An 18,801-nucleotide genomic window follows, 5' to 3' on the forward strand; every position below is an offset into this window, starting at 1 on the left:
CAGGCATCCATTGGGGGTCCTGGAACGTATCGTGTACATTTCTCTATTGTTTCTAGGTGCTGACAGATTCATTTGTAAATCAGCAGGTAGCATTTATAAGCCTAATAAGTGTGTCACATGGACACCTTGATCTTTTAGCTCCTCAACACTGAGGATGGGATACAGGCTTCAGGAGCCAGCTCTTTCTTGAGTTGGGAGAGGTGAGAAAGGACGTGGGGAGTGTGGCAGGCTGATAATGGCACCCAAAGGGAATGTCTGAGTTCTGGCCTCTGGAGCCTGTGAGTGTTACCTTATTCGGAACAAGGGCTGTTGCAGGTGGGCTGAAGTAAAGGCCCAGGAGATGGGAACCCTTATTGTGCAGTATCTAGGTAGGCGCATGTAGTCACATGAATCCTTATCCAGCGGGGAGGTGGAGGGAGATTAGACCAAAGAGGAGACAAGATTGTAACCATGGAGGCAGACATAGGAGTGTTGTGGCCACATGCCAGGAATGTCAGTAGCTCCCAGAAGCTCCCAGAAGAAGCAAGGAATGGATTCTCCCCTAGAGCTTCTGGAGGAAGTATGACCTTGCTGACAACTTATTTCAGACCTCTGGCCTCCAGAACCATTAGGCAGTAAATTTCTGTTGTTTGGTCCACCAAGTTGCTGGTAATCTGTTAGAGCAGTCCAGAAACTCATGTAGGGAGATGCACTCACCTCCAGTTCTTTTTCCTCTGCCGTTTCTAGGAATAGGTCTGGGCGGAAGGGTTTTACTCCGTTGGCGTTCTCCACTCTGAAAATCTTCTCTGATGGGATGAGAATAATTCAAATGACAAGAAAGAACGCAGCATGAAAACATTCTAGCCACAGCCAGACTTTGAACTGGTTCACCCCGCCCTGGATGGGTGCCCAGTGAGAATGTTGCAGAACCCAGGCCAGCACCCAACAGGATGAATGAGCCACCAGGTGAAGGGGTCCGATACCCACTCCTACCCAGGAGGTTAGCTTAAGGTTCCTAAGCCTTTAAAACGTAACTCGGATACCACTACCTTTAGTAGGCTTCTTCTAAGACTCTAACACGCCTTCCCTGTATCCCTCAGACACCCACCCCCCAGAGAGTTGAGACCTGGGACATAATAATTGCTCAGCAAGCAAGGACTGGATGAATGGAAGGAAGCATTTGCCCCCCGCTGAGAGGACCTGTGACAAAAACTGTAGATCTTCTCTCAGTAGGAACTACAAAATGCATGTTGTCCCACTAGAGTGATCTAGTTCAGGTGTTAAACAGATACTCGTCTTTTATTAGGATCAGAAGGAAGGGGGGGCAGGGTAAGGAACGAGTCTCTAACTGACAATAATACTGCCGGTGACAACATCCTGTATGTTACGCTCTTCAGAGCATTCTAACATTCATACTGCCAACCCCTCCAAGACCCCTGTGCGGCGTGCGGGGTGGATATGTCATTACTTTTGCAGGTGAGGGGACTGAGCTGTGGTCACAAAGAGATGAGCGTCTTAGCCTAGAACGCGGGCTCCCAGAGAGCACAGATGAATGAGTCTGACTCTTACCGTTCTGGTCCCGACAGCTCAACGTGAAGAAGGTTTCTCTCCGCAGGATGATCTCCTGGGCGATGATCCCGTAGCTGTACACATCTCCTTTCTGGGAGATGCTGGCTTGGCGGAGGTGCTCCGGGGCTGTCCACAGGTCTGTGCGTTCAGCATTGAGATTGCGAAATTGAGGGAGATGAGTGGCCCATAGGTCTCCAACCCGCTTCTGTTCTTTAAGTCTCTATACCATGCTCCCTGAATCCAAGTGGCCCTGAATTTGTATGTCCCAACCTTTGGAGGAGTTTATGCTAATGCTGGTGATAGGGGGAGAACACTGACTATGAAAAAAAGCTGACTGTGAAATGCCAGGATTTGGGTGAAGTCACGTGGCAACGTCTTCCCTAAAACTTCTAGGATCCTAGTGCTGAAAACCCTCGAGCCTACTGAGAATAGCACCTGGTATATCAGGAAATATTTGTAGAATGAGTGCAGTAGAATATGAGGGGCTGAGGATTTAATAGCTTTTGGGACATATGGCATACATCTACGAAAGCCTTCATAAATAAAAAATATATGTTTATATATTTTTATTATAAAATATAAAATACATTTGTATACTTTATGTCACCTAAAAATATTATGTTTAATATATATGCACACATGTTTAAATGCATTTAAATAAAGAGCCTATCACTGATATTTTGCAGGTGGGACGTATTGGCAGCCTCTAAATCCGCTATTGCTCACAGATGTGTTTTCTTGGGTTCCCACGGTATCCTTTAAAAAATAATGCATACAATCTGGGCGCCTGGGTGGCTCAGTCCGTTAAGCATCTGCTTTCAGCTCAGGTCATGATCCCAGGGTCCTGGGATTGGGTCCCGCATTGGGCTCCTGCTCAGCAGGGAGTCTGCTTCTCCCTCTGTCCCCTCCACCCCTGCTCGTGCTCTCCCGCAAAAATAAACAAATAAAATATTAAAAAATAATGCATACAGTTTGCTCACATTTTACTCTGTGCTTGCTGCTTGCTAACGCTTCCATGCAGTCACCCAAGTGCAGCGCCCCTGTGTTCCGTGTTTGCTTCCTACAGACACTTGGCTTTCGAGCCCTATCACACAGCTTATTTAGTAACAATAAGGGCATACAATTAATTCTCCTCCATCCCATGTAAGTTTTCTAGGATCACCTAGCTCCTTCTAAACTTATTACGATTTCTGTCTTCGGCAGTTTCAATGAAAAACATCTATAGATTCATGTCGGGAGGTCAGGGGCCTGCTGAGGCACGTTTTTCTCATTTGGTTTGCCATCCAAGCGTTCATTACCTTTTTGAATTTATGTCTTATTAATTTATATGACTTGTGATTCATATACGATTGATCCTAATGGTTTGGGGTAGTAGGAAAGGTAAGATCTACGTATGCTAAAATTTTGGGTAATCAACAGCAAATAGATGGATAGGTATAACTGAGTGATGGTCAAGAGGAAAGCATTTGACCAGCAATTCATCTGATTTTGCGTCGCGGTGAGTCATCTAATGAAGGAGATTTGTTTCACCGCACGAGGAACCATGCTTGACACGTGGTAGATATTCATTAAGCACTTTTTGGATTGAGTCCAATGTCATCTTATGCTTGATGAGACTGAAGAAGTAGGAGCGGAATTGTAATTTTTCTTTCATTTATTTACTTTTTAAATGCATTTTATTTATTTTAAGTAGGTTCCGCACCCAGTGTGGAGCCCAACGTGGGGCTTGAACTCCCAACCCTGAGATCAAGACCCGAGATGAGACCAAGAGTTGGACACTTAACCAATTGAGCCAACCAGGAGCCCCATAATTATTATTTTATTAAGGGAAAACTAAAGGATTGTCAAGTAGAATTAGAAATAGAATTTAGGTTTTGGATCGAGGTGGTATTTTGAGGCATTATATATGAGTGCCAAAATTCTGAGGCTGTTTGACCCTGAGTTATAGTAAAAAATGGATAAATGTTCAATATGAAAAACATTTCATTTCATTCATTCAAAACTTTATGCATTGCAAATCACTTTTCTTTGTGTTACTTGTTTTGACCCTTATCACAATGCAGAAAGGGATAAGTAAGACTGTATTTTACTAATAAGAGGGTTTTTTTCCCTTATCATTATCATTTCTTATTATCACAGATAACTGAATGAGAGTTTAGAAATAGGTCTTCGGCCTTGAATTCTATCTTCTTGGGCAAATGTCTTGGGCTCTTGGAGCCTCAATTCTGTCTTGAAGGAAGAGGGTTAGACTAGATGATTTCTATGTCTCTCGCGACTCTAACCTTGTCTATTTTTTCACCCAGTTCTGCTTCCGCAGCCAGTAAGCACTTCATGATTTCCTCGCTGATATCAAGAAACACACAGATGAAGGAAACCCACAGAGGAGGCTTGCTCAACTCAAGAAGCACTGGTTGAAAACTGACAAGGGTGAAGTGCTGGAGAATGAGCCAGCTGTTTCCTCTTGTGGCTTCAAGTCTTTATTTCCTGATCAGCATCACCACTCCCTGACCACCTTAAATGGACTCGTGAGAATTTTTTTTAAGTGGGAAACCAGTAAAATGTCATTCATTACAAACCTTTTTTTGGAGGCAAAATGGAATTGCAGCCAAAATCAGTGATCTTCACCACCATTCTACTGTCCACCACGCAGTTGGTGGATTTCAGGCGGCCATGGACTTCGGTCTTACTGGAGTGCAGGTACGACATGCCCTGTAATTTTTCGGGTGACAGGGAAACAAAGATAGGACACTGTTCAGCTGCTTGATTATTTTAAAGAAAGGAATGACATTTCAGCAAGCAGATAGAATCACATTATCAGATTTTAAATGTAGTTCCATTAAATTTACTTTAAAAATATTGTTAATGCCCTCATATTTGCCTCAGCACTGTATCTGAAGAGGCAACTGTCTAAAGCCTGTAGTTAAATAGTTACATCTAATATGAAACAAAGTGCTGATCCGAATTTTTTTTTTTTAATTAAATGTTTCTGCTGACCACTTATTCGATCTGTGATCTTGGGTATATCTCTGGTCCTTTACCTCAATTAAAAAAATATGAATACGACAGCCTTGCCTTTCTGAAAGAAGGGGCTAGGCTTGTTATTTCCCAAAATATCACTGGGCTCATTCTATTTTGAAAGAGAATGTTTCCTTCAGGTATGAAAGGGGAAGGCCCCCCCAACCCTAGGTTTTTGGGTTGCTGTGTTTCCCTCTGGTGGCCAGAGGTGTCCTTGCAGAAAGTGGTTTCCAGCCCAGATCACAGGAGTGAAAAGTGGCAAAGAGGGTGGAGATCCTATATTTAAAAACTGATTCTGATCCTAGATGACTTAAGACTATCAAACAGCTCAATCTTCGGACTTTTTTTCATTCTTGAATGAGGTCCTGGTCATTGGTGTCCACTTCCTTTTTCTTATCTGAGAACATACATGTTCAAATTCATTGTTGCCTGGTGCAAGAGGGTTGCCTGCCCTTAATAATTTCTCATAAAAAGTTGAAGATTGTTGTCTTGCCTGCAGCTTAATATGATTTAGCTTTCCAGCGAGTTTATGAAAATGTGTGCCCCAAACTCAGAGTAGGAAAAATATAATAATAAAAAGAATAGCTTGTCATCGAACATTTACTTGTACCAAGCATCGTATGAAGCACATGCATTCTTTACGAAATCCTCACAACAGCCCTCTGACATGTGTCCTATTTTTACTATCATTTTACAGATGAAGAAACCAATGCTCAGAGAGGCTGAAAGCCTGCTAGGTCTGTTTTCCTACGTCTCGTTTGCATAAATGCCTTTTGTGTTTATAGGTCTCTTACCTTAGCAATATCATACAAGACCGAGATCTTAAACTCCCAGTCCATGAAGGTACCATCAGGGTAGGAGATGGTGTCATTTAAAACTTCCTGAACGGCAGAAAAAGAAAAGGGAGAAGTTGTTGCGAGGAGGGATACTGTGGAGAGATGATTACAGGCTAATAATAATCTTCTAATCACGGGGCCTGGGGCTCAGAAACCAACTGAAACTCCATCATCCTGGTTTTCCTGAATATGTATTTCTCTTCTTTCCTACGAAACATCGGGTGGCTCTCACCGCAATGGAATGAGCAGGAGACACCCCTAGCATCCCAAATCCTGGTTCTTCCACCAGCCAGGGGTAAAGGAATGAGCAGACACCTGCCAGGAGCATGGGCTGTCAGCCCGATTCACAGGTGGGCTGTGGGCTCTAGCTCACTGAAATTCCTCCAGTGTGTTTCAACCAGGAATCGCTATTCAGGAATCCCTTCCTTAGGCTTATGTTTATGATCGGTTGCATCCATTACCTTACAGCCCTACGTTTTCTTTACATTTACCAAGTCCTCTGTCAATAAGACACAGTTCTTATAATTCGTATGAATTGTAGAATTTTGAACTCACCATTTTAATATGATGATGGTTCGATCAAGATACAGGGTTTTAGCGGAGCTAATAACTGTTCCTCATAGTAATACTCAAACAACCAACAATAGCCCGGTCTGACCTTTAGTTTTAAGGGCTCAGCACCAGTAATTTCCAAAGAAGGGTCCAAAGTCATTAATCATTTCAGATAAGGCTGCCTTGGCCGTGGGTACCAGGCCAGGTTAAGGGAAGGAAATTATGAGCAGACAGACTCTAAAGTAATTCTTTCCCTTAGCACCTGACATAGTTTATATATTTTCATTTATGATCTCTTCTCCCTATGAAAATGTAAACTCTGTGATAATTTGTGTTCTGTATCTGCAATATCTAGAACAATGTCTGGCATGTATGGACGACTTCTAAGTATTTGTTGCATAAATGAATCAACTGTTCCTAATAAGATTAGTCAACGTTGTTGTATATTTATAAGATGGGAAGTCTATTGTTTTAATCTAGGGAGAGACTTGTTCATTTGTTTCCTTACAAAAGTAGGTTCCGACGGGATTTGCCATGGATTGAAGCCTAAAGGGATTAGGTCAGGGAGCGGACTATAAAGTTTGCATTGGCACAGTCTTTGCTTTGAGACTCAAGACACAAAGGACGGGTTTCCTATAGAAGGGCCTTCTGTCTGCTCCCAACAGGAGTAAACAATGCCAGAAGGGGGCCCAGGACCACTCAGATAATAGAGGTTTCCTACTTTAGGGCAGAGAGCCAAAAATACTACCTAAATGTTGACTGGGCATTTTAGGGATGAAAAGGCCATGTGAAACCCTTTGACTAGGCCCTGTTAATTGGTATTCTAAAATTTCATCTCATGGAAATCAAATGAATTGGATTTGGTCTAGCCCTCCTATCAACAACATTTCTATAGGTGGTCCCTGACTTACAATGGTTTGACTTACTTTTTTTTTTTTTTTTTTTTTTACTTTATGATGGTGTGAAAGTGATATGTATTCAGTAGAGACCATACTTCGAATTTTGAATCTGGACCTTTTCCCCGGGCTGGCGATTCATGATGCTGGGCAGGGAGCCGAGGCTCCCTGCCAGCCACTTGATCACAGAGTAAATAACCAATAGACTTACAACCGCTCTCTGCTCATACAGCCATCCTGTTTTTCATTTTCAGTACTGTGTTCACTGCATTACATGAGATGTTCCACCCTTTATTATAAATAGGCTTTGTGTTAGATTTTGCCCAACTGTAGGTTAACGTAACTGTTCTGAACACGTTTAAGGTTGGCCAGGCTAAGCTACACTGTTTGGTAGTTTAGATATAGTAAATGCATTTTTGACTGAAGATATTTTCAACTTACGATGGCTTTATGGGGATGTGTAACCCATTGTAAATCAAGGAAGCTCTGTAATTTTGAAAGACCTGAAATTGTTGTTGTTAGGAATGTGTGTTTACCTTACATCAGCATCAATTTAAATAATACTTTTCAGCACCAATTAAAATGATCATATGATTTTTCTATGACCTTTTGATACGATGTATTAATTATAGTAATATTTTTTCCTTTCCTAGACTTAACCATATCTGATTATATTATGCTTTTTATATACAACTGGCTTAGACTTACTAGTATTTTATTTATAATTTTTCCATCTAATTCCATAAATGTGGTTAATCTTAATCATATTTTACTATCAACTTTATGCTAGCCTTGTTCAATGTCAAATGAATTTAGAAGACGTTCATTTTTCATTTAATACTAGGATAGTATTTATGTGGACAATGAGAATTACTTTTTCAAGTTTTAAAGAGATAAGCTGAATCTGGTATTCTCTATAATGGAAATTATAATTTCTTTTATTATTATTGTCCTACTTAAGCTTTTAGCTTTTGAGTCAAATTTTCATGTTTATATTGTTTCTGAAATTGATTTTTCCTCTTTTAAGATTTCACACTTTAATAGCCACGAGGTATTCTTTCATAACTGAAAATATCTTTTTCATAGCTTTATTTTTTATTCCCGTTTTTGGTATTTTTGTTTTAAGAATTTTAATTAGATATATGAGAGGCTTTTATGTTTTTTTCCTTCCAAGTTTTTATTTAAATTCCAGTTAGTCGACATGCAGTGTCATGTTAGTTCCAGGCGTAGAATTTACTGATTCAACATCGCACAACACTCGGTGTTCATCAAAACAGATGCCCTCCTTAATCCCCATCACCCACTTAACCCATCCCCTACCCACCTCCCATCCGGTCACCATCAGTTCGTTCTCTACAGTTCAGTCTGTTTCTCGGTTTTCCTCTTTTTTTTTTTTGACCCCCTATGCATCTGTTTTGTTTCTTAAATTCCACATATGAGTGAAATCATATGGTAATTTGTCTTTCTCTAATTTACTTCACTTAGTCTAATACTCTCTAGCTCCATCCATGTTGTTGCAGATGGCAAGATTTCATTCTTTTTTATGGCTCAGTAATATTCCATGGTATATATATATACCACCTCTTCTTTATCTATTCATCTGTCAATGGACGTTTGGGCTCTTTCCACAATTTAGCTAGTGTTGATAATGCTGCTATAAACATCAGGGCGTGTGTGTCCCTTTAAATTAGTATTTTTGTATCTTTTGGGTAAATACCTAGTATTACAATTGATGGATCATAGGGTAGTTCTATTTTTAGCTTTTTGAGGAACCTTCATACTGTTTTCCAGAGTGGCTGCACCAGGTTGGATTCCCACCAGCAGTGTAAGAGTTTCCCGTCTCTCCACATCCTTGCCAACACCTGTTGTTTCTTGGGTTGTTAATTTTAGCCATTCTGACTGGTGTCAGGTGGTATCTCATTGTGGTTTTGATTTGCATTTTCCTGATGATGAGTGATGTTGAGCATCTTTTCATGTGTCTGTTGGCCATCTGGATATCTTCTTTTGAAAAATGTCTATTCATGTCTTCTGCCCATTTTTAAACTGGATTATTTGGTTTTTGGGTGTTGAGTTTTATAAGTTCTTTATAGATTTTAGATACTAGCCCTTTATCAGAGATGTCATTTGCAAATACCTTCTCCCATTCCATAGGTTGCCTTTGAGTTTTGCTGCTTGTTTCTTTTGCTGTGCAGAAGCTTTTTATTTTGATGAAGTCCCAATAGTTTATTTTTGCTTTTGTTTCCCTTGCCTCAGGAGATGTGTCTATTAAGAAGTTACTGGGGCCAATGTCAAAGCTTTTATGTTTTATATTAAAAAAAACAACCTCATGAAAGCACTTTAAAATTCTATCTTTTTAATAATGATTAAACTTTGTAAGTTTTCTTTCCTTAGGCCATAGTTGTTCTTCTAAATTTTGCATTGAATAGATTATTTTTTTTAAGAGAAAATAGCATTTAGGGCTATTCTTTTTTTCCTTGAGGATAGGTTTGAGTTTATGCCACACATTTTGAAAGCTACTCTTCTTTTTTTAATTGAAGCTTATTTAAAAAAATTCTAAGTGATTAATTTAAAAATTTTATTATTTAAAAATTGTATTGTATTGTGAATATTTGGACCTCTTTGAAGTTGCTGCTGCCCTGATTCTTAGTATTTTGGCTTTGTTGTAGGGAGGACAATGAGGTTATTTTTAAGAAAATTAAGAAACGGGATCTGAATGTAGCCCAAAGACAGTGACCACACATCCTTACTTGCTTGGACCCAGCTGCAGTTTATATCTGCTATGCCAACAAAATTGCTATAGGACCCCTTTCCTTCTCAAAGTATCCTGATAATAACTATATGGTCACCCTATCCAAAAGTATTTAAAAGGCTGAAAGCTCTTGTAACATATGCCCGGAAAATGCTAAAGGTGAGGTGCAAATATTTCAATGCTCTTTGATGCAATTATCCTGTATTCCTGCCCATTTCCCCATTCTAGTTCTGTTTCTGCTTGAAACCCGACTTTGTTTCTTGTATGAAAACGGTTCTCATATATGCCTGCCCTTCTGAACTACCCAATGATTTCATATTCCTCACTTGAAGCTTTGTTCTTCCCAAGAACTTGGTTCAGCCCTGTCTTACTTTCTCTTTCTGCTTTGGACTTGCTCAGCCAGAAGGCCTGACCACATCTGGCAATTCCTGGGCCATCCTCAACCTCCCAAAGGAGAGAAGGGTAGGAATTTAGACTGTAGCAGAACCAGGACCTATGGACAGTTCTCCAGTGCTTATTTGGTTAAGGTTGACTATCCATTTTTCTCTTAATGCAAGAGCAAGTATGCAAGTAAAATAAAATGAATTTAGAGGTGATCACTCACTTTCCCACATCTGTTCTCTGGCTTTTCAAGTCTACACTCCTACTTTTTGCTTTTTTTTTTTTTTTTTTTTGGTAAAGATGTAATAAGACTTGTTGACAAAATCTAAGTGACCCAGTTGGGAAGCATGCGGACTGTGCCACTTTTCCCTGATAGTTCTCTGATATTATTTCACTGGGTAAATGTTCAACATTTCTACTAAATATTTTTCCCCGTGTGTCTGGCCAGTTAGGAAATTGGAAATGATCACGGTTCCTTACCCGGAGGGACCCTCTCTCGCAGTATTCGATCACCCCAAAGATCATGGTATCAAGCTTCACTGTGCCGTAGAACTTGGTGAGGTTGTAATAGTCAATCTGAAGCAACTAAGATAACATGTTGAGTTACAAAGCAAGTCAGCCACAGAGCAGTGCCACGGTAAAAATTAATACACTAATAAAACATGTCATGCTTTAGGTCTTTGGGAAGACCTACTGTTCCCGATACATTGCAATGCCAGTACATTCCTTACTGACACTACATCTTCAACAGTTTTCCTTTTATCACCAACGAGGGCCATTTTCAAGGACATGCTAATAGATTTCTAGTATGTTTTACACCATCAAACACCACTCTTCAACTTCTGTTGGTAGAATTTTCAACAAAGAGAAGTAGAGTCTCCCATTTCTTGGTCTGAGGACTTTTTCTTGGTGTCCACCCCCAATAACATCGGGATCCGCCAGGGACTTCAGTGCTCAGGGAGGATGGAGTGAAGTTATTTCTCATTTAAGGATTTCAAGTAAGAGACACATACCTTGTTCAATTCTATCTTCTGTTTCTCCGTGAAATTGCCATCGTTGTGCTTGAGATCCTTTAGAATCACTCGCTGCAAAGAGCATTTGAATTAAGGAGATAATGTTGTAGCATGACCACTTATGTGCATATTATAATAATTTGGTGTGTGTCTATCTTTCCTGTGTACTGTAAGCTCTTGAAAGCAGTGACACAATTTTATTGATGTTTATATCCCGGGTGCCTAGTACCTGGCATAGGCTCAGGTTTGAATGTTTCTTTAAGAATGACTAAATGAGAAGGGAGGGCCCGGGGAGGAAAGAAGATCCAAAACCCCTGTGTGGGATTGTCGTATTCCCACTGCAGTAAGCCACAATATCATTCTAGGGTGGCTTGGACTGCTCTGAACTCTTTCATTTCTCCTTTTCCTTCCTATTCTCCCCTGCTCTTAAAAATTCTATTTGTCCTTCAATTTGTCCAGGATTGTGAGTTTTGTAAGCCGTGAAGCAGAGCCATGCCCATCCCTGTGAAAAGCTCCAGGAACAGCCCCTGGGGTCAGCCTGCACCATTGCACAGTCAACATCAGGAGCCAGGGCAACGATGGGCAGAAGGCCTGGAACATAGCCTGACTGAGAGTTCAGAGAAGCAGAGGAGACTAGTCACCTTTTTGTCGTATTTGCACTGTCGGAGTCTCTGAATTGTATCTCGTCTCTTGTCATCGTCGATCTAGCACAAGAAAAGGCTAATTATTATAGACACTTCATACTTGTCCCATGTACTATGAAGGCAGACAGCCTCTGCCAGCTGGGCGTATCTGTTGGTTCACAGCATGGGGCAGGCTCCTGGCAAAACTGTGACCATGGTCTTGTGTTTCCCTGTCACTACTCACTTTCCCTCTCCACTAGGGTCTTCTTTCCAGATGTCTACCTCTCATGCTTACCTCTGGGTCTTCCTCCCTCTTCTTCCCTTCTTAAGGGAAGGCCTATGTCAGCCAGGGATTCCTTTGCTTCCTCCTCTCCTGGCCCATTCTGCTGGGAATCACTGCCTGTAGCTAGAGACAGGTGCTCCGAGGGGAGCCTGTTGTGCACTTGAGTTGCAAACCCACACCACAGGGTCCAATTAGCAATGCAAGTGAGGACACTGGGTGGGTGTCCAAGCGGGGGGCAGCCCCATCAGCTCTGGATTCAACCTAGAGTTGCCAGATTGTCTGATTTGTCAAAAGAAGCTGGTAATATGGATTTTCTTATGCCATTCCAAAATCTTTATATTTGGTGATTAATTTTAAAAGATGTTAAATATTGACTGAAACACCACACACACACACACACACACACACACACACACACACACACACACACTGAGCCCTGCAGGCTAAATATGGCACTTGGTCTGCCAGACTTCTGGTCTCAAGGCAGAAAAAAGATTGAGAACTATTGCCCCTTTTAATTTGGTTCTCATAGAAACCTGTGATGTATTATAATATTGGTTAAAACTTACCTCATAGGACCTTTTGAAATGTGAGCGAAATAAACTATATCAAATTCCAAGCATGATGCCTGGCACAATGCAGATTAATAAATGTCAGATGTCTTCTCTTCCTCTTCTCATTTACTAATGGGCCACATACGGGTTAAATGACACTGTCACATACGGGTATGCCAAAATCTGAGCTTGCTGCCTTGTCTCATATTCTTTTTACTGAGCCCTCGATTAGGTCATTTAAGCTATTTGAACCTCAGTACTTCTTCTGGGAAATTCTAACTGACAGGGGTACTGGGCATCAAATGCAATAAAGTTTGTGAACTTTTCTTGCAAATATAAGTGTTTTATCCTTAAACAAGTTATCTTCGTCTTCATTATTTTCATCTGTTACTCATCCCTTTGACCTTCCTGACTTCTCTCCTTGTCTGGCTGCTTTGGTTTTCTGCCCCTTTCTGTCCTAGTACAGGGATGTACTCTTTCTCATCCCGTCCCTTGGTCTTGTTTCCTTATCTCTGCCTTCAGCGCACATCCGGGACTTGCACCATTTCCTGTCTGCTGGGCCGGCATTTCCCCCTCTGGCCGGCTTTGGCTGACCTCCTTGCGCTTTCTCCCCACTCCACCTGACTCACAGGGCCGGAGGGCCTCTCCTGACACCTAGTCCTTGGCCACCTGCTTCCCAGCCTGCCTGAAACTCAGCGTGACCATGATCCCCCATGCCCCGAATCACCTCTCCGTTCCCTCCTTTAAGCTTACTGTCCCAAAGACTTAGTCCTTAGCCAGGTGAGTGGCTAATCTGATGAATTAATGTATAAAAATTCTGAAATGTCTGATGAGGGATGGATGGTTTATATTTCTAGGAATATTTACATTTCAAGAAAACGGAGACACAGTATTTTAGGCTTCATCAAAAAGAACAAATATGAAGTGTGGGGTTTGCGGCAGTGGGGGAGGCTTGTGAGGAGCGGAGGCATGGCTGGATGTGTGCAGAGGTGGGCCACGTGGGAGCTCGTCCCGGTGTCATACCAGAGGTGGAGATGCACTCACTCCTTCTAGAGGTCTCCTCCCCCCCTTCCTGGGGTACTGCCAATTAGTCATTTGGATCCAAAAATTCTCCCTTGGGAAGTCCAATAGTCTTATGGTCATTTGTACCTTTCTGTGAATTACTGCAAGATGGATTTTACCCTGACACTTGACTGAGATAAGAGTGGTCTTTGCAAATAGAAGTTTTATGTGTGAGGTTCCCAATGCCACAGGAAGGTCAGTCAGAGCAGGAGCATTGCTGGAAGCAAGGGAGACCTAGTCCTTGTACAGCATGAGGGGATCCTAGCTCTTAGAGTGCGACAGGCAGGAGTTGGGTGGCATGCCAAGACTGGTAGGGTGGCTCTAAGAACACACCTGACCCAGGCTGCAATTTTACTTTTGCTGATTTTAGGCAGGGAGGCATCTCAAGTCATATTATCCTATCGACTTGGCCCTAGGCTGAGGAACCCCACTAATCCCGTCATGTGGAGGTTCTGGGTCTCCCTCATCTCTTAATGTGCTTTGGTATAAAAACTCTGTAAGAATATGGTGACTAGTAGGTTTTAGGATCTTAGACTTCACAGTTAGACAGACTAGGTTCAAACTGTGACCATGTTCCTGGAGTTCTAGTCCTGTTACCTCAGGCTCGGGGGAAGATGAAATGGGTCAATGCCTCTGGCACGTGAGAAGTGCTCAGTAAGCCTCAGTTCTTATTATTTGCAGGAATCCTACTCATAAGCCGTGTGTGACCCCGCACTGTTTCCTAACCCCACATCCTTTCGTTTCCTCATCAGCAAAGTTATGATGAAGTTTAACTCGTGAGCTCCTTGTGGCGAGCACTGCAGGTGAGATGATTGGGCTCTAGCCTTGGCTGCACCGAAGGGGAGTGATTATTACTTGCTGCTGTTGTATGTCCTGGCTGAGGGAGAATGCAGGCAAACGTCAGCAGAGGCCTCTTTCTTCAGCGATGAGCAATAAGCCATACATTCTTAGCATGGGCAGAGCTTAGCCAAGGCTTAGGGGAGCTCAAATGCTCTACCCTGTTCTACATTGCTTCCATGGCAAATGCACACCATATGCATTTCCCTTCTGGGTCAGAGGCAACGAATGAGTAACACACCAAATCTCAGCCTCCACTGAAGAGTTCATTGGATCAACCAGCTGACATTTAGGGCACTGGAGGATTAATGGAAAGACGGGAAGCTGAGAATTAGAAAATGTCTAGGTTTTAGATTCTCAAGCAAAGGATCCCTGCTTGGCCCATTTCTTACCAGTCTTGTCAAAAACCTGGCAAGTTGCACCAGCCCTCGCATTCTTCAACAGGTGATGTTCGCCTTACCTTCAGGCTAATATGGTTGGTCTCATTGGTCTCCAGAGGAAAGATATTTTCAGGAGGAATGTGCGACCATTTTTTCTGACGAAGTTCATATTCTTTTTTATATTTTCTGTGAAAGGGATAGAACTGGTCAGTAGGTTAACATTCATGCTTCTGAACATAAGAGAAATTTAGAACCCTGACATTCTCAGGTAAATATGTAGTGAGAGATGTTAGCCCAATGGTGAGACTCCATGTTCTCCAAACTGGTGAATGCTGGCCATTAGGTCAGCTGTAAGGATTTCTGATGGTGGTCTATCTTTTGCTTTCTTTCTTTCCTTCTTCCCCCCCTCCTTCCTTTCCTTCCTCCCTCCCTTCCTTCCTTCCTTCCTTCCTTCCTTCCTTCCTTCCTTCCCTTTCATTTTCTCAGGTCCTTCACAAAGGCAGCCCTCCACTATTATAAAGAATCTGAACTGATGACATGGAAAGAGTAAGGAAAAAACAGACACAATTCAAAACTGGTAAGCTCGAAAAGCAAATATGTTAATTTCTAAGCCACCAGAGAATATACCAGATTCCTCAACAAGCCAGTTCTTATGCATTTGTGCCTTTGAGAAATATGTGTATAAAGAAAATAGAAAAGCACAGAGAAAATGTGTATTTCAGCATTCAAAATGTCAATTTTTTAAGTGTTTCCCCAGATAGTACAGATAAAGCAGAATTCTTGGGTTATTGGAAACACTTACAACTTTGCAGATATTGTCAGATTGTTTCCCAAAGTGGTTAATACCATTTATACCTTCCCAGCATGAGAATTCCTGTTTCTTCTGGATTCCTAACACTTGGTACTATTAAACTTCTTCTTCTTCTTCTTCTTTTTTTTTTTTTTTTACCATTATGATGTATGTGAGTTGGTCTTTATTGTTTTGTGTTCCTTTTTTTTATTAGACAGATTCAATATCTTTTCAAATACTTTCTAGCTATTTTATTGAATATATAGTTATATACTCCTTCATAATTTTGCCCATATGTCATAATTTACATCAGTTCCTTATATATCCTGCAAAACAGATCTTTTGTCCTTTTGAGTTGCAAATACTTTCTTCTAGTTTACTGCTTATTTTAACTTTGTTGTATAGAACATTTAGTTTTTCTTATGGCCATATTTATTTCGTTTCTTCTATGACTTTTATCTTAACTGAGAAATAGTTTCCTACTTGAGTTCATAAAGTCCTTTTCTATTAATTTCTTCTAAATTTTGAAGGTTGAGTTTCACATTTAAGTCTTTATTCCATTTATAATCCGTATGGAATCAACTTGGCTTGTAATGTCACCTCTAGCATATTCCAAATTCTCATGCTTGCTGTGTCTGGTTCTAGAATCTGAATTTTTCCATTATTGTCCTGGAGTTTATCTTTGCTTGTAGTTATTTGACAAACTTCTTCTTTTTTTTTTTTTTTTTAAGATTTTATTTATTTATTTGACAGAGAGAGAGACAGCCAGGGAGAGAGGGAACACAAGCAGGGGGAGTGGGAGAGGAAGAAGCAGGCTCATAGCAGAGGAGCTTGATGTGGGGCTCAATCCCAGAACTCTGGGATCACGCCCTGAGCCGAAGGCAGACGCTTAACGACTGAGCCACCCAGGCGCCCCTAACAAACTTCTACTCACCTTCTTAGGTCATTCGTGATGCCCTTCTTAATGGATCCTAAACAGAAATGACTATTTTCTTCTTATGCTTCCACCTAACTCTGAGTATTCCTCTATTAAATACATATAAAATGCTATATTATTGACCAATGATTATCCTAGGACCTGGGGCAAGGAAGGCTTGTAGCCTTAAAGGCTCTCATCTCTGCATTCCAAGAGACTCTTGGGACCCAAGAGAGCCAGGTGTCATTCATATTGAATCAGAGGATGCCATAAATCATTCACTACTTTCCTTGTATAAGCAGTTGTAATGGAAAACTATAAGAATCACATCTGTCTACCAGATCTCCTTGTGGACACACCATTGCTCTGGCCATTCAGAAGCCCTTTCTCTGCCTGTTTCCACCTGTTATTGTCTCTTACCTTTGATACCCCCCTATCTTAAGCTGACACTCATTTGGACTTGGTTTCTGAAGGACAACAGCCACATCTGTGACCTTGCTGTTGACTGGCTTTATTCTCCACAAATTTTGGTTTCTGATTATCTTCAACTAAATGGCCATCATACACCGTCTATGTGTACATACAGCTCACATTTGGGGTAACGCAGGGTTACAGGAGTCAAGTTCTGCCTTCAGACTGAACAGAACATTCTACTTTCTTTCCTGGAGAAAACTTTAACTGACATACAGCAGACAGGACTCTCTCATGAGAAAGTACAGTGCCACACAGATCAAAGTGTGTGATACAAAGAGAAAAAGTGTTGTCTGGTTCAGTTAGTAAATGGGGGTGATCCTGACAAATAATAGGATGGAAATTTTATGTGTTTAACATACACAGATTAGCATAGTGTGGTATTCACTCATTCATTTATATTTTCAACAAATATTTCTGAGTGGACGCTATGTCTCTAACACTGTGCTGGGCACTTCATCTGTCCAAATGGAGTAGAACAACCATGGTCAGATGGTCAGAAGGCTTGAGTGCTAGTTTTGGCCCTACAACTACCTGGTGATGTGACTCCAGACAAGCCATTTGGTTTTCTGGGTCTCTTTCTCCATGCTAAAATGGGAGGTTTGAAGTAAATTATTTCTAAAGACTCTTCTAGCCAAACACTATATAATATAGAGATTGAAATTTCCTGCAAAATACCAATAACACAGCAGGAGAGCTGTTTCCACCTATAGGATGCCTATTATATGGTAGTCACTATCCACACCTTATTTCAAGTTCTCGCAACAGTTCAGATGAGGGTCCTGAAGTTAAGTAACTTGTAATAATGCACTAAAAACCACACAACTAGTAAGTCCCAGAACTAAGATAGTAATGAGTTCGGCTGTCTCAAACTGATCCATTCAATACTGTTCTGCTCTCGATGTAGTCTTTGGTGCAGAATGCCTTCATGATCTTAGATCTGTCTAGACATCTGCTTGTGAATGTTCATTATCATTGATGACATCAGACTTCTCCCTCTCCCCTCCCCGCTCTCTAGATGATGAGCACAGCAAGACAAAGGGGGTGGTAGGTACCTCAGCACCAGAAGAGCAATGAGCAGGAGCAGAACCACAGCTCCTGTGAGGGTGAAGACTGCAATCAACAGGACTTGAGGGCCTGTGGCAGAAAAGATAGTGAAAAATGCATGAGTAAGGACCTTTGTAAAAGAATAAAAACATTTCAAAGATTCTAGTTGTATAATCTAATTTGAAGAAGGGAAAAGGAGCGACCTTTTAAAAAACTTTTATCTTTTATTAATCTCTTCATTGGGCCTTTATCTGTGGTCTCTGAGGAACACTGCCTGGAATGTGCCAGGGGTAGTGGTTTAATTTCGGTGGTCCTTAGAGTCTGCACACCACGTTTCTTATGGGAATCACCAATTGTTAGGAGAACATAAAATAGTTTCTAGTATGCAAATAATTTTGGTGGGAAACCCGCCTGATGTCCTTGACCAATATACCTAAGGAGGATTCATAGAGGAAGAAAGAGTCAACTATTTTTTTAAAGATTTTATTTACTTATTTGGGAGAGACACAGAGAGAGAACAAGCAGGGGGGAGGGAGGAAGACAAGCAGACTCCCACACAGGGCTCGATCTCACAATCCTGAGATCATGACCTGGGCTGAAATCAAGAGCCTGACACTTAACCGAATTAGCTACCCAGGGCCCCAGAGTCAACTATTTTTTAATACCAAGCACAATCAGAGGAAAAGCCAGTCATTGTGGAATATTAAATGACAGTGTTGCCGTCTGGTCCTTCCCTAGTGCTACCAGGTTATTGACGGAAGTCAATGAAGGAGGTAAGTAATTTTATTAATTAGAGCACATGTAGGTAGGTGGAGTTGTAAAGATGAAGGAATTTAAAAGACTGACAG

General features: G+C 41.3%; 1 protein-coding gene across 1 annotated transcript in view; it reads right to left on the minus strand.

Moving 5' to 3' along the window:
- The window catches only part of GUCY2C (guanylate cyclase 2C), a 71,683-nt gene that overhangs the window by 18,282 nt on the left and 34,600 nt on the right, over positions 1-18,801 (minus strand). The window contains exons 11-19 of the mRNA XM_026502374.4: positions 17,962-18,043; positions 14,810-14,915; positions 11,632-11,694; positions 10,991-11,062; positions 10,458-10,562; positions 5,358-5,444; positions 4,125-4,257; positions 1,549-1,686; positions 697-785 (exon numbers count right to left, since the gene is read on the minus strand). Of these exons, the coding sequence (XP_026358159.2) occupies positions 697-785; positions 1,549-1,686; positions 4,125-4,257; positions 5,358-5,444; positions 10,458-10,562; positions 10,991-11,062; positions 11,632-11,694; positions 14,810-14,915; positions 17,962-18,043 (875 nt within the window). The remainder of the gene's footprint in view (positions 1-696; positions 786-1,548; positions 1,687-4,124; positions 4,258-5,357; positions 5,445-10,457; positions 10,563-10,990; positions 11,063-11,631; positions 11,695-14,809; positions 14,916-17,961; positions 18,044-18,801) is intronic.

The sequence above is a fragment of the Ursus arctos genome, unplaced genomic scaffold (assembly GCF_023065955.2).
Source record: "Ursus arctos isolate Adak ecotype North America unplaced genomic scaffold, UrsArc2.0 scaffold_26, whole genome shotgun sequence".
Classification (NCBI taxonomy): Eukaryota; Metazoa; Chordata; class Mammalia; order Carnivora; family Ursidae; genus Ursus; species Ursus arctos.